At 45.2% G+C, this 17,677-nt stretch overlaps 1 protein-coding gene across 10 annotated transcripts in view; it reads right to left on the bottom strand.

Moving 5' to 3' along the window:
- LOC105484458 (tenascin N) overlaps positions 1–17,677 on the bottom strand; it is a 124,080-nt gene that overhangs the window by 2,434 nt on the left and 103,969 nt on the right. For all 10 annotated transcript variants that reach the window (XM_071069651.1, XM_071069655.1, XM_071069636.1 and 7 more), the window contains 5 exons: positions 17,071–17,203; positions 16,489–16,640; positions 9,290–9,386; positions 8,245–8,412; positions 683–846 (listed from right to left, as the gene is read on the bottom strand). In XM_071069651.1, the coding sequence (XP_070925752.1) occupies positions 683–846; positions 8,245–8,412; positions 9,290–9,386; positions 16,489–16,640; positions 17,071–17,203 (714 nt within the window). The remainder of the gene's footprint in view (positions 1–682; positions 847–8,244; positions 8,413–9,289; positions 9,387–16,488; positions 16,641–17,070; positions 17,204–17,677) is intronic.

Genomic DNA, 17,677 nt, shown 5'->3' with positions numbered 1-17,677 from the left:
AAACTGAATGTTTGCGTCTCTTCAAAATTCATGCAGTAAAGCCCTAACCACCCCCTACCAACATGATGGTATGTAGAGGGGGCCTCTGGGAGGTAATAAGGTTTACATGAGACCATGAGGTGGAGCCCCCATGATGGGACACATGCCCCTATATGAAGAAAAGATCAGAGCTCCTTTCTGTCCACCATGGGAGGACGCACAGCCATAGTCAGCCATCCACAAGCCAGCAAGGTCCACCAACAAGAACCAAATCTGCCAGCACCCTGATCTTGGACTTCCTAGCCTCCAGAACTGTGAGAAATAAATGTCTGTTGTTGAAGCCACCTGGTCTGTGGCATTTTGTTACAGCAGCCGGAGCTGACAGTGTCCATGTGTGAGCTAGTGAAATGAGACAGTGTATGGAGCACATCATCTGTCATTACATGGCAGTGGGCAGCCCAAGCTTTCCCCGCACCTGCCCCTAGGCAAGTGTGCAGCACTGGGAATGCAAAACAAGCAGGGCTGCGGCCATCAGGAAGGGGAGGCCACAACCTCAAGGCCATGGAGCCTGGAGGAGAAACTCTACTGCTTTGACTGGAAGCTTCAGAAGGAGAGGGGCTGCCAGACTGGCCTGGAGGGTGTCCCTTTGGAAGCTGAATGTGGGCACACCCTGGGACAGAAAAGACATTCACTTGTCACCTACCTCACTGTGCTTGGTCTCCCCATATCTGCCATTGGGGTTGGCCAAGTGGCAGTTCTTATACCACCAGCCACCATGATGTGTCAGGGCACAGTTGCTGAGTGCAATATCGTTGTCTCTGTCGAAAGTTGTAAACTTCCATCCATTGTGGTAAGAAAGAGCATCCCCTGCAGGAGAGAAGAGACAGAGGTGAGAGCCCAGGGTTAGCCACCAAGGAGATGATCAAAAGAGGACCCAGCAGGAAGATCTCCAGGCATGAAAATGCCAAGGATGCAGCCAGTCATGTCACAGGTAGTCACTGCTCTCTCACAGCCCAGATGGGAACATGACACATGTGAACAGGCTCTTTTTCCTGGCCTGTACCCCAACTTCAGGCCTGTTTCTCCAACAGTCCTCATAGCGTTTTCACTTGGAAGCTCCACAGTCAGATCAAACATCCAAACATAACAACTCTCCCCAAGTCCCTGACCACGCCACACACAAGAGCACCACTCTCCACTCTCCCCCGTCTGCCTTGGGTCCACTCCTCTCCCCACCACCCAGACCTGGAACCTGGAGCCATGTTTGACAATCCCTTCATACCCTTTCTCAAGCCCTCCCTCCTGCAGATCACTCACATACACCCCTACGTCTCTGCTCCCATGACACCCGCCCTCGGTCTTCTCTCATCCTGGGTCTGTGTTAACAAAATAGCCTTCTCTCTGGCTTTTTGCCTGCCTGCCAGCCCCTCTGGAGTTCAGACGTCCATTTTCATCACCTCAGGCCCAACAGTCTACTTCGTACCACAACGAGGTGAATTCCTGTTCCGTGCCTTGCAGGCCTGTAGGTTGGCTGTGCCCTGTGCACAATCTTGCATCCCACCATCTCCACCACGCACCTTTCAGTGTGGACCAGCCCACCGTCCGGGGGATTTCTCTCTGCCCTCATCTGTCCAAATAATCCTAACCATCCTTCAAAGCCTAGCTCAGGCCCACTTGTAAGGAAGATTCTCCTTATTGGTCCTCCCACGCACCCTCCTAACACACACACAAACACACGCACATGCACACACACACACACAAACACACCCCTACACACAAACATCCCTGAACTTCCAGAGTCCTTCTGGAGACACATGTAAAATTCAGTCCTTCCTTACATCCCATCTGGAAAACTGCCTTAATTATTTTGCTTGTGTATCTCCTGTTTCCCTCTCACATTTGTCATCCTTTTATAAACTTTCTTTTCCTGCTCATAAAAGGCAATAAGGGCCCATATCAATCACAAGCTTCATCAAGCTTTGTTCCTGCAATAAGGATTCTTACATTTATATCTCAGCTCTGAGTTTAGCAATCTTCTTCACATGTGCATTCTCATTTCACTCTCACAGCAAACCTGTGAGGTGGGCAGGGCAGCTCTTGGTCCCATGAGGAAACAAATTCAAAAAGGTTTGACTCTAGGAACTTATTAAGGTCCCATAGTCCACAAACAGCAGAGCTGGGACTCAAATCTCTGTCCTGAGATTCCAAGTCCAGGGTTCTTTCTGACACACCAATCCACCTATGGCTTCCTTGTTTCAATGGGGGGCTTCATCTATCAATGGTTCTTCAAGTGGGGTTCCCAGACCAGCAGTGTCCACATCCCCTGAGAACTTGTTAGAAATGCAAATTGGCCAGGTGCAGTGACTCACACCTGTAATCCCAGCACTTTGTAATCCCTGCAAGGCCGAGGCAGGCCCATCACAAGGTCAGGAGTTGGAGACCAGCCTGGCCAATATGGTGAAACCCTGTCTATACTAAAAATACAAAAATTAGCCGGGTGTGGTGGTGCACTCCTGTAGTCCCAGCTACTCTGGAGGCTGAGGCAGGAGAATCACTTGAACCTGGGAGGTGGAGGTTGCAGTGAGCCGAGACCATGCCACCACACTCCGGCCTGGGTGACAGAGCGAGAATCCATCTCAAAAAAAGAAAAAAAAAAACGAAGGAGAAAAGAAAAGAAAAATGCAAATTATTTGGCCCCAGCCCGGACCTACAGAACAGGAAACTACAGGGTGGGCCCTGGCAATCTACGCCTTGACAAGCCCTTCAGATGATCTGACGCAGTACAGTGTGAGAACCTGTTCTACAACTTCACTCATTTGATTTTAGGGAACATTTACTGAACACCTGCTATGGAGCAGCACATGCTTGGCTCTGTGAACACAAAGATGAGGAGGTCCTTGCTCTCAAAAACGTTTTTGGAGTGAGTTGGGTGAATATGCAGAGTTGGTAGTATATGTTAAAAGGGAAGGTCCTAATTTGTCCCCCAAGTCTGCAATCTCACCAGCAGCTCATTTATACCTCACCCGGAAAAAGCATGAGAATTCCCGGGCCACAGAGGCCACTTCCACGCAGACACAGCAGATGGGTCTGTCTCCAGTAGTTTTCTCCAATCCAAGAAAGTTATATTGTCATGCTAGTCATACACATTTCCTCCTCCCTCCAGACTTCCTACAGAAAGTTAACCACAGCTTGAAATAACGTGCAGTGTCTCCCTTAGTAACCTTCTTTAATGAGCACAGCTTACCTAATTTACATAGAAGGTTCCCGGGGCCGCTTTCTAAGAATCTGTGCAGAGGTTCCCTTAAAGACATGTTTGTGATTATCTAAACCTGGGCACTGGGATAAAGAAATGTAAAGCAGGTGTTCACCCAAATGTGGGAGGTCTTTTTCTGCAGAAGGATTTTCTACCTTCTAGAAACTGAAGCCATCCTAATGTTCAGAGTGTAGAGAGTGAGAATGAGGACTGGAGGGGTTCATGGCAGGCCCATGAAGGGCTGCACCCAAACTCAGAGGTGACCAAGCTGGTCACCATCCATCTCATCAAAATGTCCCTCTGAGACCCACTCTCCCCCTCTAGGATTCACCAGGACGGGAAAGATGGCCCAGGCAGCTGCACCTCCAAAGATCAGGAGAAGCCATTAACATCACATCCTCTGTCAGTCACACACAGACACAGTACTGTGTGTCTGAACCTTGAATGTCTTTTATTTCAGGATTAAGAATGGATGATTACAAATGATTTGTGCCATTTCTAGCTTTCCCTTTTGTCCATGTACCCATTATTATTTTTTTTTTCAAGTGCCAGCATTTAAAAATCCATCCCTGGCCCCAACCCACTAAATGTTTCCAGAGCTCCCCAGTCACATTTCCAAGTGCCCCCAGGGTGGGACCCATCCCTGGTTGTGCTCCCACTGTAGCCCATGCAGGTGGGACTTGAAATCAGCTGTAAATAATTGGTTAGCCCTAGAATTCATTCTGCACCATTCTGAATGCCTAGCTCTTTATGTTTTCATTATGATTTCTAAATAGATGAATAGCATCTTAAAGGTGGAGCTCATAAGATGCTCCCTGCCCCCACTCAAAGACTCAGAATCAGAAACTAAATTTACACATCATTTCCTTGCTGGAATTTGCCTCATGAAGGGAAAATGGGCTTTCTGATAAGACTTGAGTGGAAGTCAAAAGTTGAGGGCCCACCTGGACAGTCTCAGCCTTAAGCCACACATTCCTGCCAGGCTGCATGCATGTCAGTTCTAATCAGAGCTAAAATGATGATAGAGGCTGGGGAGATACCTCCCATGCAGGGAGGTATCAAAATGTTCACCTTTCATTTGAATGCCATGTCCTCTAAACAGTGCCTCAGCACTCAAGACATGAGTAGCCAGGAGCTTTCTAAATTCTGAAACCCTCCTCACGGACGATCAGCATACATAAGGAACGTTAAGACTCCACTAATGCTACCATTGTAATTCAGAATTCAAAAGCGGGAATGATAGTACACATGGGAAGACTAGATCGCTGCCTAAATGCTGTGTGAAAGTCTCCTATTAAAAAATAAATTCTATTAAAAAATACATCCTCTACTGGCTGGCACTGTTGGCCTGAACAACCTTAGAACAGGAATTATCCCCTCATTGCAGGTAACATGCAAACAGATTACCTGGGAGGAGAATTAAAATAATTCCCAAATATGTTGACTCCCTTTCAGTCTCTTTCCCATTGGCATCAGTTCATCTGCTGGATCATTTTAGCACAGGCTTCAGAAAAGGCAAATGGTAATGGCCAAGGGAAAGGAAATATGCAGCCTGGAGGACAGGCCTGAGTGAGGCTCATGACCAGGAGGCCAGGGAGGGCACTGGGATTCAGGGAGAGACGTGGGGCACGGGGGCCAAAGAAAAACACCCAACTTCATATTTTGTACAGGGAGGGTTCCACACTCGGAGCTTATGTAGACTTCTTTAACCCAAGAAGGAAAGGCTGAGGCTAACTGATGGCCATGATGAAGAGCAGACAACAGGGTACTGGAAACCAAAGAAATGATCAGATGGACTCCATGCGGACTGAAGAGGCCCAAGGGTTCTGGGACAGACTGGAATGTGTGTACTCTGTTATACCAAAGGGTTGGAAGAACCTGGAATAAGCTGTCAGGAACATAGTCTGATCTCATTTAGAGATGGGGTGGGAGCATATGGGCAGTGTGCTTAGTCATACAAAAGAGCATCTTTAAATCCCCTCTCATTCAGTTAATATCCTCATAATCATATGAATGTCCATCTATGTTTCCCAATTGTATTATAACTGTCTTTTTCTATACCTGACTTTCATGTTTTATACAGTCATGCCCTGCATAAGAACATTTCAGTTAACAAGGGGCTGCACATACGACAGTGGTCCCATAAGATCGCAATAAACCTGAAAATTACCCAGTGACATCACAGCTGTCGTAAGGTCGCAGACCAATGCATCACTCATGTGTTTGTGGTGATGTTGGTGTAAACAAACCTACCAGTCATAAAAAAGTCTTGCACATATAATTACATACAGTAAATAATACTTGATAATGATAAAACAATTATGTTACTGGTTTATGTGAATAATACTATACTTTTTATTGTTATTTTAGAGTGTATGACTACTTATAAAAAAAAAAAATCCTGTAAAACAGCCTCAGGCAGGTCCTTTGGGACATACTCCAGAAGAAGGCATTGTTATCACAGGAGATGACAGCTCCATGTGTGCTATTGCCCCTGAAGACCTTCCAGCGGGACAAGATGTGGAGGTGGAAAACAGTGATATTGATGATCCTGACCCTGTTGCAGGCCTAGGCTAATGTGTGTGTTTGTGTTTTAGTTTTTAACACAAAGGTTTAAAAAGGAAAAAATAAAAGTAAAAAATGTTTAAATAGAAAAAAACTTACAGAATACGAATATAAAGAAAATATTTTTGTACAGCTGTACAATGTGCTTGTGTTTTAAGCGAAGTGTTACTCCAAAAGAGTCAAAAAATTGAAAAACATGTTAAAGTTTATATAGTAAAACAGTTACAATAAGCTAAGGTTAGTTTTTACTAATGAAGAAAGAACATTTTTAAATAAATTTAGTGTAGCCTATGGGCAGTGTTTCTAAATTCGACAGGAGTGTACAGTCATGTCCTGGGCCTTCACATTTGCTCACCACTCACTGACTCACCCAGAGCAGCTTCCAGTCCTGCAAGCTCCATTCATGGTAAGTACTCTGTACAGACTGACCATTTTTTATCTTTTATACCATATTCTCACTGTGCCTTTTCTATGTTTACATATATTTAGATCTGTAAGTACTTACCATGGTGTTACCATTGCCTACAATATTTAGTAATATGCCATACAGGTTTGTAGCCTAGTAGCAATAGGCTACACCATATACCTAGGTCTATAGCAGGCTCTGCCATCTAGGTCTGTGTAAGTGAATTCCATGTTTGCACAACGACGAAATGCCTAACAATGCAGTTCTCAGAACGTATCCCTGTTGTTAAGCAACGCATGACTATGTTATACTTCAAGTGCACGTAGCACAGCCTGTCTCCAGCCCGTGGAGACCTAGGACTACTGAGGAAAGAAGTGACAGTATCCAAAGGCAGCAGGGATCTTCTAGCTGCAATGCTTTTTTTTCAAGGATTGTCTTTTCCCTGAAATAATTATTTGTATACTTTTTCTCACCCAACCCCTACTCAGAATCCTGGAAGTTTCCTCATGTCTGTAGCCAAAATGCCTCATACTCTGGTAGGTGCCTACCACTCCCTCTTTGTCTCCACCCATGTCACCATGTCACCAAACTCACACTTTCATTCACCCCTGTGGAACCTATTGGGTCTCAGGGACTATTATGTAAGATACTAAACATCTGTAAGATTATGTATATAGAAAAGTCCTGCTAGCAATTTCATTTTTTAAACTCTCCCACTCTGTACCAGGCTCTGAGATAGGCCCTGGGAAGTAAGAACAAATGCAAAATTCATCTGACTATTGTTTAAATGAAATTGTAAGATCTCAAAGAAAGGTTTGCATTCACAGTTGGCCACCCCAGATCATGGCCCCAGACACTCAGAAGTTCTGTTCACGGTCTTCTGCCATCAGGGCTCCTTGAGTAGACAATCTTGAGAAGTCCAGCAAGGCTGTGAGATAAACTCCAGCGTTCTTTCCTCCACTCAGTCCCCACTCACCCCAAAGCCCCCAGGCCTGGAGAGCCCTCTCTTTCCTCCCACTCGAGTTTCCCCCATTTTGCAGATCCAACTCCCTCCAGTTGCTTCATCCTCCGTGTGCCCACCTTCTCCACACTCCTGTAGCTCTTTATGTTTCTTACCCCTTATGTGACTGTCTGCAAAAGTTACCTTCTTTTGTTTTCACCTATCTACATTTAAGTCTAAGGAGAGAGACCGCCATGTCTTATACAGTCAGTCAATCTGGCTGGTAACACATTCCTATATAAATACACCAAAGTCAAAAACATGCAAATGTCAAAACACAGGCTTACTTGTTAGGGTTTAAAAACCATAAACACAGCTTTTAAAATATTAGTATTAAAACAATAACCACACCTCCCCCTCTAACACAAAATATTTAATTTACTGGTATCATTCCAGCATTTCAGTCATGTTGCTTAATTTTGTTCTTTTTCTTCACAACCAAACACACCAGCAACTGGCTTAGCTCCAATGAGCAGCCACTAGAGGATAAAGGTTGCCCGACTTTCCACTGAACTGCTCATTTCTGTGTTGTCACAGTTGAATTAAGTTAATGAGACCCACACTTATTATTTGAATCAGCACTTTCATTGTTCTGTTTTTATAGCAAAGTGCCACCAAAGGCTCAAATAATACACACACACACACACACACACACACACAACTGTGCAAAGATGACAGCCACACTGCTAAAGTTGAATGAAAGACTGACAAGCATCAATAAATTGTTCAGAATATGGGCTCATCAGCTAATGTACAACGGCCCGAATAAGCGGAGCACAAGAGGAGGGTTTTTACTGGGTGTGGGGGCGGGGGGGTTGTGACGTATAACATACACAATTTCCAGTTTTATGGTGGTCAAGGATTGCTTTAACTACTTGCTCACTCCTGACCCCCTGCAGACAGTAGGGCCTCCACTGTCAATGAGAACAATTCACCTCCACAGAATAATATTCCATCCCCCAGATCAGTGGCATACAGCAAACCAATCCTTATACAACAGACAGCAAGAGACCTTTGCAGCAAGAAAACATTTTTCCTCACCCGCTGTGCCTCTGTATTTCCCAACTGTCAGCTTATACCGCTCCTTGCTGGAGGCCACTTGGAAGAAATCATATATAGCATAGGCGGATTCATTGGCAGTCTGTAAATCCACTCTCACCTCATACCGCGTTGGAGTGCCAGTGGTGAGGTTGTGTAGCTTGTCAAGTCCTAAAAAGAAAAAACGGAATTCCAACACCCAATCCACCCATGTGTGCGACTGAGTACTCAACATGTGCGTCTGAGGCTTTCAGGACCTAAAGTCACTTTAGTCTTTACCTTCTCTGCTAATAAGGGGCAGTCTCAGCACTGTCTCTTTCAGGGACTCATAGTCACGCTAAGGAGTGTGGAGACCATGTTCTATGGAAGGGAGCAGTGAGGGGTCAGGGTAACCCCAGAAGGAATCTGCCTCCATTGGCTCCATCCCTCTAAAACAGAAGCAGTTGTATTTATCATCCATTTATCTCACCAAGTAGGAGGGCGGGTCAATGACTCATCCTAAGATCCCCGAAGAGATTTTATACTGAACAAACCACAACATCATCTACTCTATTAGACACTGGGTATCTGAATCATGACTTTTTAATTCTTCATTTCCCAATTCATGCTTTTGGCTATTTCCCTCTCTGTGAACATCTGCTCCAGAGGAGAACAGAGGGAAAAGGGGGAAAACATTGCCCACAATGCCTGGCATCACCACCAGAATTTGAGAGACTGCTAGAGTGACCTTCCAGTAATGACCCAGCATCCCAATCCCTGAACTGTTTTTCTACTACTGTGCCTTCTAAGATCTTCAGGCTGCAGGCAGATCCTGCAGAGCTTAAATCAGCATAAAACCCCTGTGACCACCCTACCTTTCAACAAGTTCAGAGTGCAGGAGAGCCTTCCCATCAACACGCCCACCAAGACCCTGCTCGGCACATTCCTCTGTCTCCCTGCCACTGGGGCCTCTCTGTGAAGGTGGTGAGCTTCCCTAAGCCTCCTAGCTAGCTTGTCCTGGGAGAAATCACCCCCCACAGCCCCAGCCTCCTGGATTCTGAGATCATACCAAGCCAGAACTCCTTCGTGGGGTCCCCAAAGCCTTCCACATAGGTCCTCCATCGCTTGAAGAAATCCAGCTGCCCAGTGTTCCGCCTCTGGAAGACCTGAGAAGGGAGACGAACACTTCATTCTGACCCTCCAAACAGATATAGGTGCTGGGAGACAAGAGAAAACCAAGAACTTGCTCATACACTGCCTTCCTCCAGCTAGCATGTCTTTCTTTTTAGAGAGGCTTTTTATTTATATGTCAGTAGATTCACTATATTAATAAGCATTATTTATATGTACAGTAGTATGTCAGGTACTAAGGCGTGTAGAGCAAAAGCAGAGAAGCTTCCTGCCCTCAAGAAATTTCAGTTCTTTCCATTATTTGTGTGATTTAGTTGCCAGTGTGGATTGTCTAGGGCAAGACATTCCAGACCTCTGCCAATTCTCACACGTAACTTTCAACACCCATTTAACTCAATTGGGGCACATCACATTTATAGCATCTTTTTTCCCCTTTTCTCAAATAGTTTGAGAGTAGAAATTATTTTTTAATTCACCTGATTCTTAGCATAGCGATTATTTAATACTTATGGAGAAAAAAGTTCACACAACAAGTATTTACTGAGGATCTACTATGCACTAGGCAATATACAAGATAGTGTGCAAAGTGAATAAATCAGAAATGGTCCTTTCCCTCCTGGAGCTAATAGTTCAGTAAATACAATTACTAAATTAAATAATTTTTTAAGTGCAGTTAAAACTGTAATAAGGGCTATGAGGGAAAGATGCAACAGAACTGCAAGAGCGTAAAACAGGAGGACCTGACCAAGGAGCCAAGAAACCACCCCCAGGACATGGCTGAGCTGCAGGATGAGTAGGAGTGGTCAGGCAAGAGCACGGGGAGCAATGTTGGGGCTGCTGGGGGCTGAGGAAGGGATGGAAAGGGAGGCTGAGAAGATGGCAAGAGTCAGTCCTGGTAAGCTTTTAAAAGAGATTGTTGAAGACATTGGTCCAGGTAAGAACGGTGGAAATTATTGCAGAGTTTTAAGCAGGAAATGAGATCCGATCAGATTCATCTCTAGCTATAGTGCATGGAATGGACTGGTCAGCGGTAAGAGTGGAAGTGAGATGACTAGTTAGGAGACCACTGTAGAGTGCAGATGAAGGGGGACAGTAGCTTGGATGAGGGATGCCCTGAGGATAGACGGAAGTGGATAAAAGGTAAAGGTGACAGGGCTGGTGACAGAATGTGGAACTGAAAGAGGAGGAAGTCAAGGTAAGATAAGTTTCTTATAGTTTGGGCTTGCAGATGACTCTTCCCTCAGCTATTCACTGAGATGGGGGACTCAGAGAGGACAGGTTGTAGTTTTTGGGGTTTTTGTTGTTGTTGTTGTTTGTTTGTTTTTTGAGGTGGAGTCTCACTTCATTGCCCAGGCTGGAGTGTAGTGGTGTAATCTTGGCTCATTGCAACCTCCACCTCCCAGGTTCAAGTGACTCTCCTGCCTCAGCCTCCCGAGTACCTGGGATTACAGGCACACACCATCATGCCCAGCTACTTTTTGTATTTTTAGTAGTGACAGGGTTTTACCATATTGGCCAGGCTGGTCTTGAACTCCTGACTTCATGATCCACACACCTCGGCCTCCCAAAGTGAAAGTGTGAGCCACCATGCCTGGCCGAGTACAGATTTTATGAGTGGGTCATGAGCTCATTTGGGGATGTGGTAAGTGTGAGTTATTTCTGAGGTATGCTGGTGAATGAAAATATCACAGAGCAATTGGATGTAAGGGCTGGAGTTCTAAAGAGAGGTCTAGGCTAGACTTATTGAGGTAGAGTGTGTCTCAGGCAATGCTAGGAGTTCACCGAGTCCCAGTTCACTTTCTTCTTCCCAGGAACACAGGAGGATGTCCATTTACAGCTTCCCTTGCATTCAAGTTGGAGCCATGTGACTATTTGTAGCCAAAAGGCTGTAGGTGGGAGCCTTTTGTGTGTGGGTGGGTTCTCCACACTCTCTCTTCTACTGCCATGCACCACAGGGCCATGGGAAAGGCCACACACTGAAACAGCAGAACTATGAGATGGAAACAGCCTGAATCCATGAGTCACACTTGTAACTGGCTGCCAAATCTGCACAACACATTGCACACATGAGAAAAATACATTGTGTTTGTTCAATTGCTGGAATTTAGAGTTGGTTTGTTACTGCAGCATAGCCTATTCTATCCTAGTTAGTGCAGAGAAGCATGGGACCCAGAGGAGGGTAAAATGAAGTCATGGGAAAAGATGAGACCACGTAGGAAGAAAATGGGAACTGAAAAGATAAAGTGGCCTAGAATCAAGCCTTGAGGACATCCAGTATGTATAACGAAGAAGGACAAATCCATCAAGGAAAGAGAAGCGGCAACAGAAGAGGAGAAAAAGAAACTAGAAAAATATGGAATCACAAAAGCCACAAAGAGAAAGGTGTGGTCAGTAGTGTCAAGTACTGATGAGAGGTCAAGGAACAGGAGGTCAAAACCATCCCTAGAATTTAGTGGCACAGAAATCACTGGTGATTTTACCTAGGGCTGTGTCAGTGTGAGATATGGACAGAAGCCAAACTGGAACGGAACAAAGAATGAGTGAGAAGCAAGAAAATGGAGGCAGAGTTGGGTACCATTCACCAAAGTGTGGACTGCTTTCTTTTCAAAAATTCCTCTGTTTGGAGAAGGAAGGCACTGTTCCAGTCACAGTACATTGGATTCTTTTATAGGAAGTAAATCTGAAAAGTACCTACACACACCTGTGTACACTACTGAAATTGATAACACATCTAATTCCACATGACCTTGAGAACCAAGCTGAATGCCATCCTAGCTAACCTCAGGAACGATTCCCACTAACCAAAGGCTGGAATTGCATTTCTCTCTCTGCCTATTTTTATTTGCATTCATTCAGATGCAGAAGCCCCAACACAAAATCTAATCTCCCTCCTTTCCACTAGACTTCACAGCATGTGCCTTGAAGTAAAACACATTATTTTGAATTTATAAGGTAAACCGCCTGACATTTGTGCATTCTTTATATTTTTCTCCGGAAAGAGAAAGGGAGGGAGGAGACAGTAGGTTACCCTGCAGCAATGCTGAGAACTCCACATGGGAATTCATATTTAACTCCTTCCAAAGCACCCATCCAAGTTTGCTGGCCAAGGAGTGGGGCACCATGGATGCAGAAGGCTCCAGGCTCCAAGTCAGACCACAGCCACTTCCTGGGCAGGGGACGGGTGGGGATTGCTGAGGCAGCCTCTTCTATTCCTGACCCTCGGCCAGCTCATGGTAAAACAGGAATGGAAGGGAAGAGAAGAGCCTACCTCATAAGACTGCTGGGAGAACTAAATGAGACACCACATAAAATGTTCTATAAATGGGCAAGAGCTGCCAAACAGAATATAGGAAAGATCACGACAAACAGTTAACACCGCGTTAACATTGTTGCTCTCTTTCCCCTTTGCTCAAGGATCCATCTTTTAAAGGTGCCCTGTTTCCTTCTTGGCTTCCCTCACTTTTTTTTCACTCATTTATTCACTTAGATGACAATCATTTCGTGAGCATCTGTTGAGTGCTGGCCCTGGAGCAAGTATTTATGATGCCATTTGACAGATGTGAAAGTCCAGAAAAGCGAGTATCCAGAGTGCTACAGCTAATCACTGATACAGAGACCACGCATAAACCTTATCTTTCTGTCAGAAAGTTTGAAAATACCAGCCCTACTGAATCTGTTTCACAAATAGCATTTCCAAAGACTCTGAGAACTTGCTAATTTCCTAACAAGGTGCCTGATCCCACCCCTTCCTTGAGACTCTTGTTGTACCGTGGACAGTGGAAATTTAGGACAGATGTAGCACTGATGTATGGCTCCACATACATCGGGTCAAATCACGTTCCCACCACAAGGTCAGGCTCAAATCCAGCCTTTCCTTCCTAGGATGCATTACAAAGGTATTTGGTCTCTATCTCCAATCAATGGACCCAGTGCCCAAGCTTGATAGGAGCTTTCCAGCGGGGTGTGTGTGTGTGTGTGTGTGTGTGTGTGTGTGTGTGTAACAATACTTCATCTGGGCCAGGGAAGCTTCCAAAAATGATTCTGGTGCTCTTTGCATCACTGTTTTGAACCAGAACCAGCTCTATACTTACTAGCTGTGTGCTTGGGCAACCTTGACAAGCCTCACTTTTCCAAACTGTTAGATTAACATGTTAACAGCCTCTCGGTCACAAGCTTAAATCAAGGCTTCAGCAAGGTCATTAATCGTAGTAAATCATAAAGTAGTTAAGCCAGACCGTGGCACATAGAGATATAAGAAGTTGTTATGATCGCTCAATAAATGTTGGTTTGCATTTTATTATATCCGTTTCCAAATGAACGGACCCACAGGGACCACTGATGCATCTGGATCAGGCAGCCTTAACTGACTCACTCAGAATCTAAGCCACTCTCATTTGATGAGATGAAAACACCCTATAATGAACTATTAGGGTATCATAAAACCCCCTGACCAAGTAAGTTTCAAAGGGGGGAAAAAAAACCTCTTTATGTCTCGTTCTATACTAGAGTGGTCATTGCATTTTAGAACTTATTCAATGCCCTGAATGACTAAATACAGAGAAAAAAAGTCAAACTTGCACTGAAATGTCTGTGGAAAGAGCCTCTAATGCAGCCCTTAAGACTTTCAAGATGGAAAACAAAGATGGAAATATTTGAGACATTAAGTGTTCCCTGATGTTCTTTCCAGCCTCCCACCAGCGGCAGAGTTTACCTCAGGGCACAGTTCTTCTGGTCTGTTCTTCAAATTGAGTTCCTGCTGCTTGGGATGGAAGAATTACCATAAAAGGATTTTAAAAGCTCAATAAAACAGAGAAACTGACTACGGGTCATCCTTCAGTGACAAAGGACTCTTGAACTCCCCCCAAAAAACTATGACAACTGTGAGTAAAATGTTTTGTGGGGAAGTTTTCAGGACTCTGTTTTCTGGAGCATGGTGCCTTTAAGTAAAACCCTGCAGAACCTCAGTTCCTGCACGACCCCCAGGAATCTGGCTCAGAAAACAAGACTTGGGGTGGGGTTGGGGCTGGGGAGGGTCAGAATGCACAGTGGTTTTATTATTTTTGGAACCAATCTCTGTGTTTGAGGAGGGGTCCTTTCCATGAGCAGGATATAAATGGCAAGCTGCTTGGGGGCAGGGATTTCGATTGGTTTGGTTCACTGCTGGATCTTGAGTACATGAAACAGTGCCTGACACACAGTAGGCACTCAATAAATATTTGTGCAATAAGTCATGACTATTCCAGGGCAGACAGACTGACAGATCTCTTTCTAAATGTTGTCCCAGATAAACGCCTCTTTCTCTGTGGGAGCTTGGCTTACAAAAAGGCCACACTAGACAATACAAACATCCTGCCAAAGGTCAATTATGGGCACAAAGGCAGGAAATTGGACTGCAGGCCTGAAGGGACAGAATGCTTAGCCTTACAATGGTGCTGATGAAAAGCAGCAGGTACAGCCCTATGGGTCTGGTCAGATAGAGGACCTCCCATGTTACATTCTGTTCTGTTGTTTTTTACATCAATCAAGAATTTCCCCCAACCAATCCAATTACTGCCTTTCAACCGTCAGATGCCGCTGTGCAGATAATAAGTTTTCTTCATTGCTGCTCATCAGATGGTATCTTTTTATTCATGTCTGCTCAAGTGTCTTTGGTTTCCCAGGCCCCTGAGTGAATGTGTAAATGAATAAGGTTTGAGCACTATGAGATCATGCTCTCTCTTTCCCACAGTGACTTGCGGAGGCACAGCAGGTTAAGGCTGCATTGTAGCTTGGAGCAGTGAGAGTCTTTATCATTCAGGCACAGGAAGAAAAGGGGCAAGGGGAGATGGAAGGATCAGATTGCAACCCTCAAAAGCAGCTCATCATATAATTGGATCAGGCTGCTGCAATCAAAGAAGCTGCCATGTGGTTTAGGCAGACAATGGCCCGAGAGAATAAAACGTCTACACAGAAGAGGGACAATTAGAGCATTGCCCAAGTTTCCGTCTTTCAGGCTTTAGTCTTTCCAATCAAAACCTCAAAGGCCTTGTTACTGTACTGTAGAGCCAGGGTACAGAACTTGGACAACAGACTCCAGTTCAGAGGACTGAACTCCCCAGACAGGCTATGCATTTGCATTTTGGATGACCTGAGATGAACTCACTAAGAAGACCAATGAGTTAGGAGGCTGGAGTCTTGAAATCTGGTCCCAGCTTTGTCATTCTTGTATGACTTAGGTCAAGCACTTCTTTCTGTGGGCCTCACTGTCCCTATCTGTAAAATAGGAAAAACAATCCTCTCTCACTTACTCTAAAGCTGTTGTGTGAGGGTCATGTGTTCAAAGTGCTTTGAAGAAGGTAAAATATAGGTAATACATACATATAAGGCATTACTAGATGATGATCAACCCACAAGCCTTCTAGGACAGGGAATAAGTACTAGGCTCTATCCTTACAGTGGGTTGGTGTCAGAGGCGTTTGAACCAGAGCCATCTTGAGTGAGTGCTAAGACAATGGGTCTGGGACTTGCTGGGCTGCATTCCCAGAAAGTTAGGTATTCCGAGCCTCCAGATGTTTATGGTTAAGGGAACAGATTGACAGTGTTTACTAAACAGACCCAGACTTAGGAATGTCCTGATATCCTGATATCTTGAGAACAGAAGCACTCCTAATTTTGCTTTAAATATAATAATATTGATTCTTGCAAAATACAGTAATTAAGAAAATTAATCCTCTATCACAAACCCTTGTAACAGAGCACATCTCCTCAAGATCTTTTTTTATCCTATATATAAACAAGTGTCGTACCTAGGGTGCATGCATTCCTCCTTACTTTCAGAAACGCCCTACTCTGTCTATGGAGTAGTTGTACTTTCACCACTTTACTTTCTTAATAAACCTGCTTTTGCTTTGCACTGTGGACTCGCCCCGAATTCTTTCTTGCATGAGATCCAAGAACCTTCTCTTGGGATCTGGATGGGGATTGCTTTCCTGTAACATTGGGATCTCTCTAAAAACAGCAACAAGCCACCAAAACTCCTCTCTTCCATGGGTGGAGAAGAAATAGGGCTCCAAACACTCTGTGGAGCATCCATGACCGGCATCCTGGGCTGAGAAGCAAGGCCCTATGCAGAGCTCCCCAGGGTTCTGCGTGACTCACAATCCAGCCACCTCCGTCCGTGTCCATGTCGCAGTACACCTGCAGGGGCCGGCTGGCATCGCCATGCAGGTAGATGGTGTACAGACCACTGGCGGCATTGCTGTTCTGCTGAACCTGACTGCAGTCCGAAGGGTGTGGGAAACGGGCACCAACTGGGAGCCAAGCAGAGAGAGTATTGTTAGGAGCTGGGCAAGGAGGAAAGAGGTGGAGTTTCTCCCTATGTTAAGGCAACTTATTTTGTTTGGAAATCATTTTGTAACTTCCTACTTTAGCTTCTTCCAACTCTTCACTCATATCTTATTTTTCTATTCAACTCCCCAAATGTACCAGGAAAAAGTCAAGTTCACATCACCTCCTCCCCCAACTCAACTGCCCCACAAAATAACACTCTCTTTCACTCCTCTCTTTAGCCTCCCCATTGTGGGATGGATTTCTTTTGAACACATAACTCCATTTCCACTTCCCCATGCCTAGAGAAATCAATAGTTCTGCATCCACTTGCTCCTCCCTGGACTGCTTTGCTAGCCTCTCCAATGCTGGTTCTCACTGCATGGTCATTCAGAGCACAGGATTCCACATTACCTGTGGAGAGGGTGGTGGATACATTTCTGCTCCGGAGACCACCCTTAAAGGCAACAAGGGAGACAGGGTAGGTGGCACCTTGCTCCAGGCCTTGCAACTCAAACCTCTGGTCTTCTCGTCCCAGCTGTATCTCCTACCAAACAAGGCAGATAGTAGACAGCTAGTGACTCAGTTTATCACCCACTAGCACCCTAGGTGTCAACAGCATTCCCGGGTACTAATGACAGAAGCTCTCTGAGGGCACAGTCTTTTGTCTCTCTGAAGCCTCAGTGGCAGCCCAGAATCACAGTGGGTCCCAGCCACTTCTCTGGAGAGCCATGCCATGGAGAGTCAGCACCACTGGGAGCATCAGCTGAGAGCCAGTACCCAGGACTGCAGCTTCAGGATTACCGGCCAAGTTTCTGGGATACTTTGGCCTTCAGATACACACAGGGGCTCTAACTACAGCCATCGCTGGCAGCAACAGGCTGGCAATGCCGGGCTAAGAAGAAATTAATAGGGGAGGTGAAACTGGCCACTGATATCTGAGACAAGGAGATAGTTGGTATTTCAATAAACTTCCTTCTGAACCAGTCTTACTTCCTCTATAAACATAGGGCTAATCTTC

This window comes from Macaca nemestrina, chromosome 1, assembly GCF_043159975.1.
Source record: "Macaca nemestrina isolate mMacNem1 chromosome 1, mMacNem.hap1, whole genome shotgun sequence".
Taxonomy (NCBI): Eukaryota; Metazoa; Chordata; class Mammalia; order Primates; family Cercopithecidae; genus Macaca; species Macaca nemestrina.
The sequence above is the reverse complement of the archived record's forward strand: the minus strand, read 5'-3'. Positions and strand labels throughout refer to the sequence as shown.